Consider the following 7532-nt stretch of genomic DNA (forward strand, 5'->3'; position numbering starts at 1 on the left):
TCTTAGTCCGGGCGTTAGGTAGACTGATTGTGCCAGAGTTTCTGAGTGACCTTACGCGTCCCGTGGCACCTGACCTAGTGGGCGGAACTTATAATATATCAAACGTTATAATATATGTAGATTTTAACTCTTTAACTTCCTGTTGAGCTGTCTGCCCTATTTTTATTAACATATCAGATATAACGACCTGCATGGACACGGCGGTACGGTTAGGTGTTTCTGACCAGTATAAAGAAATTGAAGTCGCACAAAATTGCGATGGGAAGGACGACTGCAGGACGGGTGTTGATGAGAATCCACGGAGATGTGGTGAGCAAAGTAGCTTTTCCTAGCTGCTTTTGTTTTTTTTCCTATTGAATACTAATTTATTTCCTCTAACTAGTACAGTAATTTATTTTGTCTAACTTATGAGAGTTCAATAAGTTTATTCGGTTTCATTGGATGATTTATTATGAGACCTCCGAGCACTCTCAATGCAGTAATTTTTTTAAAAGGTCAATTAATTTGCATCATAGAAGTGTCTGATAAGGTCACAATTGCGTATAAATTATATCAGTTGATCTTTTCTATCTAGATAATACAATTTATCAATGTACGTATTTTAACAAAGAAAGGTAATAGCAGCATTTTTCTTTACTGTAAAAATGTTACATGTCTTAAAGTGGGAAATTCCTGTCATTTTTTTTTTCAGCCATGTACACAGACCGACTGCCGTGCGTCAAATCCAACAGATTTGTGCCGGCAAACAGCTTCTGTAATGGATTTCCTGACTGCCATGATGCTTCAGATGAGGACGCCTGTATTGGTAAGCCTTAATGACAATGGAATTTATTGCATATTCATGCCCCAGTGGGGCTAAATGCACTTTTAGATTACAAAAAGGATTAGACATACTATGCTATGTTCTATCTAAGCTGTACATGTTTCTTCTCTCTTCTTTAGACATTTGTATACGAATTTACAGAGTTTTTCTAATACATCATGGTTAACTCAAGACAATTTTTGTATGATCCTTTGTTAGATGCGCCCATTTTTGCTTTGTGTTTCAACAAAAAAGGTAGATCGTAGATCGCTATACAGTGGAAACTCAACAATAAAGTGGACTTCATTTTCCATAGTATCATATCACATAATGTACATAACCTATCATTAAGGGGAGTTCGGGTGTTTCAACTTGTAGTAGATGGTCGCTGATTCTTAATTTGGTCATCGCACGTCTTTGGCTAAAGAGGGGTTGTGTAAACAATTTTCAATGATTTCGGGTTGTCATTATATTTAGCCATGTCAAGACATGTTGATATGGCGATCTATAACATGTTCGTCCCCTATGGTCTTTTTCCAGTACAACATTAGAATTTTCATTTTATCCCTCCAGTAATTGGAAAATGATTTCAAAACGCATTAAAGGACATATTCGAAATTAAAGATACAAAATCAAAATGCAAAATTTTCCAGTTCTATTCAACGATAACTTTTCATGGTTCTCCTGAGATCATGTTATATACATTAAGAATATTCAACTGGAGATTTATCTCGAAATGTAATTAGATTATTAGTTGATTGTGGCACTGCATTGGGCACAGGGACCAGTCCAAATGTCACTGTTGTTAGCTGTTAGAAGCACACTGTGCTTGATCATTTTGGAACAGTTAGGCAAACCATTGGTAACTCTGTTTAACACAATTCTTTCCAACGGCATTGAACTGGAATACGAGGGTAGTTACACCAATCTGCTAGTCAGGCAACAAGTCCAATGTGGATAGTTACCGAGGAATAGCGATCTGGAGTTGTCTGTCAAACCGCTTCACACTCCTTTTGAATAATATAGTAGATTACAGAACTTTGCAGAAAGTTATTGTCTGCTAGCTGACACGCAATTTGTTTTTAGAAAGAAATGCCGAAGCTCGGACAATTATGTTTTTTTTCTGAAAGCTTTAATTGAAAAATATCTGCAGAAGAAGAGGGGTAACTATATGTTTGCTTTGTCGATTTGAAGAAGGCATTTGACAGCGAATGGCGGGATGGCTTATTCTATAAACTGTCAAACTATGGTGTCTCCGGTCAATTTTCAATGTATTTCAATTTATCCCAATTTCTCCAAAATACTATTCTTCTTTAAACTTCTCAAAACCCAAAAATTTTGGAAAAGGTGGGACATTACCTCTTCCATTGTTTACAGAAAAGAAGACAAACCCTTCAGACATAGTTTTAGACAAAGTTATAGTTCTAGACAGCTACCTTTCATCATGTAGACTTCATCATTTATACTCTGTTACAATGTTGTTTTAGTTTTGTAATTTGCAATTAGCCTCCGGGCACGAATTTGCAATAAACTTTTCAATAAAAAAACGCAGCAGAACGTCTTGAAAAAATACCATTTTGTCGTATTCAATCATTGTTTTATAACATTTTTGTCGCAGGCATTGGAGCTTGTTTGCTACCTGTAGATCTACTAGTGAATGATTATACAGTTACTGAAGGCTTTGGAGCACGTCATTTAAACCACGGTAGCCTAGGTCTGTCCCTGACGGAATGGGTTGTTGATAACCTTGAGGACTGGCTGCAAATCACCCTCGAACATCCTGTCCAGCTGGCCGCTATAGTTGTTTCCGGTCCCAGGTCATCGCATCCTCCCCCATTTACGTTGAAATACGGGCTTGGGACCGACTGTTTAACAACCTACATGGAGGCGGGTGAAATTAAGGTATCTAATTTCTATTGTTTCTTTTGGAGATCTACAATTTACGTTTTTTTAACGTACCTCGACAACAGTTCCATATGGTATTGATGTATATTACAAAAGTGCAAAACTGCTGGCCACACCTTAAAGCCAGTCAGGATGGCATAAACAAGATCATTTCAAACTTTCAAACACAACTTGTCATTATTCAAAGGTATTCCAAACATCGAAAGTTGCTGGAAACTCGGGTGAGCATTACCTGGCCATAGCAGTGCACACCAGAGTCGTGAAGCTTACCCCACAGTCTTCACTGGATAAGGCTGTTTTGGACGTAGGTCTATTGGGTTGCCCAATTAAAGGTGAGATACTGTTCTAAAAGTAAAACATCCCAGAAAAGAAATGTTTTCTAAATACGCCGCTTTAATGGATGGTTAAGAAACCAGGATGTGGGTGAGTTTTAAGATGTTACTTTTAGATTCCACTGGTACTCGTAAAAGGAAAGGACACTAAGTGTTGAAAGTCAGGTGTTAAATTCTACGTCTAATATGTACAACTCTGCACTTTATGGGCAAAAGTATTACTTTGATTTTTAATTGTATGTGATATCAATACTTGTGTATCCATAGAGCAACGTTTCAACGACAAGTTTTGTGGCAAAGGTTGGACGATGTTTGAAGAGAGCTGTTACCGGATTATTTCATCCCCGCTTGTCTGGTGGGCTGCGGAGCGATACTGTCAAGCTCTGGGTGGTCATCTGGCGGCGGTCAACACACTACGGGAGAATGAGTTCCTCCGCAGCAACATTGGCAATGGATGGATAGGGCTAAAGCTTGATTCAGTCGTCATGAAGAAACAACGGGAGGTATCCATGCTTGATTAGATCGTTTTCTTCTTTTGTAAGCTCGTCTCTTTGCACGTTTTTCATAATTAAAAGGCAAGCAAAATCTGAAAATAGGTATTTTCAGTGGGATTGTCATGTTCCTTACATATCTGCTTACGATGGATTCAAGTGCACAGTCTGTCGTATTAAACTGTCGTTGAGGGTTTGCATTTTATCATAGTTTTATACTAGTACATTCCGTACTTTTCTAGAGAATCAAAGACTTAACTTGGAGCAATGGAAGTCCTGCAGGGGACGCCTTTAAGGAGGAGAATATTGCACTTGACGCTTTCCAGGAATATCTTTGGAGACTCAATGATCCTTTATGTGCCAGTCTAGAACTACATGGTGTGTGTTCTTCTTATCCCTGTCACCTGTTGGCGATTTTTAATTGCTTTCGGGAGAGAATACCAACACAAAATAATACAACGTTCTCATTAAAACATATGATCATAAGAACAAAATCATCATTTCCATATAGTGCGTAATGGTACAGGTCGAAAGGGGCACGTCATATGAATCAGCCATATGTAAATAGAACAAAAATTTAGAAAGTTAGCTTACTTCCCGTTGGCGCATGTTCACAGTGATCACGTTATTTTAACATGTTAATAAAAAAAATCTAATGTTCTAACCAAAATTTGGTTTTGTTTCGTAAATCTGCAGGTCCATGGAGCCTCCACCCATGTAGCCTCCTCGAGAAGGAATTCATTTGCGAGAAAGGTAGGTCACAATTCAACATATATTGGCTAGCCGGATATATACTATATTATATCTAAAAATAGTATATATAATCTTTTATCTACATATACTTACACTTGACGACCACGTATGCGTGGGCAAAGTAGACTTCTAAGACACATGGCCTTCTAATATAAAAAAAACATGCCAAGAACAGAAACAGAACAAGAAAACTTACAGCAAAATTTCCACCCATATTTAATTGAGCAAATACTGCCGTGTTGTGGAAATCAATGGCAAACTGGCCGATTCCATCAAAATTTGTCGCTAGTTGTCATCCTAATTTTTTTTTTGCCACACTCTTGAAAATGACGCGGTCATCATATGTAGAGATTTGGCCGTGTGCGGTCCCAGATAGTACCGGTCGCGGTCGTGTCGGACAACTGGTCGGCTCAGGCAAATGCCTTAAACTTAATTAATGCTTACATTGATATAGGGAAACTCGGGACCGGGAAAAAGGGGTCGTTATTGCCGGATGGCCTGTGTGCAGAGGTGGTCGCTAGGGAAAGTTTGAAGTTGAAGTAGACACCGGTAATTTGTTGCTTTCTTGCTTGCCTGTCATAGATCCATCGTCACACAGTGGAGACAATACAAATAACACAACACAATGTGTCGATGGTGAATTGGCAGAAACTCAAAAAGGCGACCTTAATGCAAACGTTCCGGACATGACAGGTATTTAAACACAAATTTTATTCCATTCCATAACTTTTTGCTGAATGACAATACAATAGCTTTAACAAAAAATACTTGTCGGAAGTTTTCAAAGTGTTGGGTTTTTTAACAGAAATGTTTCACCCATTGTTTAACCCTTTTTTGAGTCTGCGACGATTGTATGGCTCGGGAGACAAGCTGTGGGAATATCAGATGTGGTCTTCCCGATGACTACCGCTGCGGACTGATCTACTCACCCGGCTACCCAGCCGCCTTCCCGCCTTCAGCTATCTGCCTGTGGACCATCGATGGTCCGAAGGGAAGTTTCGTCACCCTTCTGCTGCTGGACGTTGATTTGCCGGGCTACTCGAGTGGCGTCTGCACAAGTCGTGTGCTGCAGGTCAGGGACAGGTTCCTGACGGTAGGGTGGAACACGATTCACGGGCTTTGTCGTGGGGAGGACGAGCAGAAGGTCTATGTTTCCAGCTCCAATGACATGCAGTTGGCCATGTTGGCGACGAGTAACAGCGCTGATATCGGCGGTAGTCGCGGCTTTATGGCAACGTTCAACATCAGTACTTTTAGCCCCAGCCGCCAGGTGCACAATCTTCCTGACGATGCAGGTGAGCATTATGTCTATTTTAACAACACTTAAGATGTCATATTTAATCGAGAAACCAATGTTTATACATTCTTGTTTGCTCCTGTGTGCCACATAAAACTAATTTCAATCAACGTTAAATGAGGCTTGAATGTTTCAATGACTAGAAACAAATCTTTGCGGTTTCACAACTCATTTATCATATGCCTGATGAACTAGGGTTCATTTGCCCGTGCGGATGGCATTTGTTCCGCCGAAACTGCTACCAGACCTTCCGACAGACCGTACCGCTGAACTGGGTTGAATCAGACCTCAAGTGCCGCGAGTACGGCGCCAACTTAACCAGTGTCTCTGACCGACAGGAAATGGAATTTCTCCACGTGCTTTTGGTCACCAACGTTGTCGTCAAACGCACCGCTGATCCAAAGCTTTTCATCGGTATTTCAAGCTTGCCTGTCTTTGATATTAAGAAAACGCTGCGTTACTGATGGCATTGAATTATAGTGTATTATTAGATTTGCTAAGAGAGGATAGGAATCATTGTGTATTTAGTACGATTTCTAATGGAAAACGAGGAAATAGCGTTAGAATCACACAAGAATTTGTTATTCCAAGGAAGAAAGACAAAGGAGAGGGGAAATTATTCTACGTGTATAGTAAGTCACTATTACGGTACGACACGCCTCTAGTATATATAATGGTGTACTATGTTAGAAAGAATTTCTTTGTATCTCCAGGATTTTATGATGTCTACAGGAACCGAACCTTTGTGTGGACGGACGGCATTCCTGTGACGTATACGGACTGGTAATTACATAAGGAGTCTATATTTATCATCCATCAATACGTTTTTCTACTACTTCATTTAGTTTGAACCTACTATTGATCCTAGGCAGTCTATTCAGCTTGTTTACTCTAAAATAAAGATTCTATGTCAATAACGACTCTTGAATAGTTTTGACATATACATGAAATGAGGTTAACGGCCTTGCTATGAAAAGAACGGCTTCGAATGACATTTTAGCAATAAGTATACATTAACACATAACAAAGAGGTACGAAATTTTTCTTTTGTTTATTATTCTGGGCGCATATATAGGGTACCTGTTACATTTGCCTTGCACGTAACAACTAGTTCCCTCTTATACCTTAGGTCACAAATGGACCTCAGGACCGGATTCCCCCAACCAGACGGCGCCAAGATCAATTACTGTGTTGCCATAGTGATGAAGAACGTCCGGGAAACTGACCAATGGTATGACATGGCCTGCGATGAGCGAGACACGAGATCCTTTATTTGCAAGCGGGCCGCAGAACGAGTTACCCGTCAGGGAAATAATGGTTAGAAATTGTAGTGACATGGTTTCATTTGATTTACCTGACTGTATAAAATGACCTACAGTCAGGGCTGTCCAACTAGCCTGAGGATATTATTAAGGGCTAGCCTTGGTATCTGGAGAATTGTTCATTATATAGTTTATTATACAATATACTATTGGTGATACCAGGATAACCAGGATGTCGGTTAGGCCATGTTGATTTGATTATATGGATGACATCCTCCGGGAGCCCCAAAACTGATGCGAGCGCGCGAATAAAAAAAAAAGTTTTGCAAAAAAAAAAGTTCTTTTCATTATGAAATCTACGTGATCATGAGGGTTGAGCAAATGGCACAGAATATGGTTTGGCGAATAATGTAGTCTTCAAGTTCATTTCTTTACAATTTCGTCTTTTTTCGTTTGATTTTGGCATTCTACGACATTGGTATAGTTTTTATCAATTTTTTTTGTAACTTATGGTATACTTTTGCTCATTTTGCAACTGTTTTGTACGATTTACAGTATGGTTGAAAACTTTTTTTTTTTGGAAACGGCCGAAAATTCATGCGCGCGCGGATGTCATCCATATAATCAAATCAACATGGCCTTATGAGAAATAAACCATTCTACTACTACTACTTCTACTAACTACTATAC

At 39.5% G+C, this 7532-nt stretch overlaps 1 protein-coding gene across 1 annotated transcript in view; it reads left to right on the forward strand.

Moving 5' to 3' along the window:
- The window catches only part of LOC109476446, a gene marked incomplete at its 5' end in the record, with an annotated part of 19487 nt that overhangs the window by 11457 nt on the left and 498 nt on the right, over positions 1–7532 (forward strand). Inside the window, 9 exons of the mRNA XM_019777378.1 lie at positions 178–309; positions 2421–2704; positions 2895–3039; positions 3307–3542; positions 3773–3908; positions 4866–4976; positions 5123–5578; positions 5776–5994; positions 6294–6363. Coding sequence (XP_019632937.1) covers positions 178–309; positions 2421–2704; positions 2895–3039; positions 3307–3542; positions 3773–3908; positions 4866–4976; positions 5123–5578; positions 5776–5994; positions 6294–6363 — 1789 coding nt within the window. The remainder of the gene's footprint in view (positions 1–177; positions 310–2420; positions 2705–2894; positions 3040–3306; positions 3543–3772; positions 3909–4865; positions 4977–5122; positions 5579–5775; positions 5995–6293; positions 6364–7532) is intronic.

Source organism: Branchiostoma belcheri, unplaced genomic scaffold (genome assembly GCF_001625305.1).
Source record: "Branchiostoma belcheri isolate BF01 breed outbred unplaced genomic scaffold, Haploidv18h27 scaffold378, whole genome shotgun sequence".
Classification (NCBI taxonomy): domain Eukaryota; kingdom Metazoa; phylum Chordata; class Leptocardii; order Amphioxiformes; family Branchiostomatidae; genus Branchiostoma; species Branchiostoma belcheri.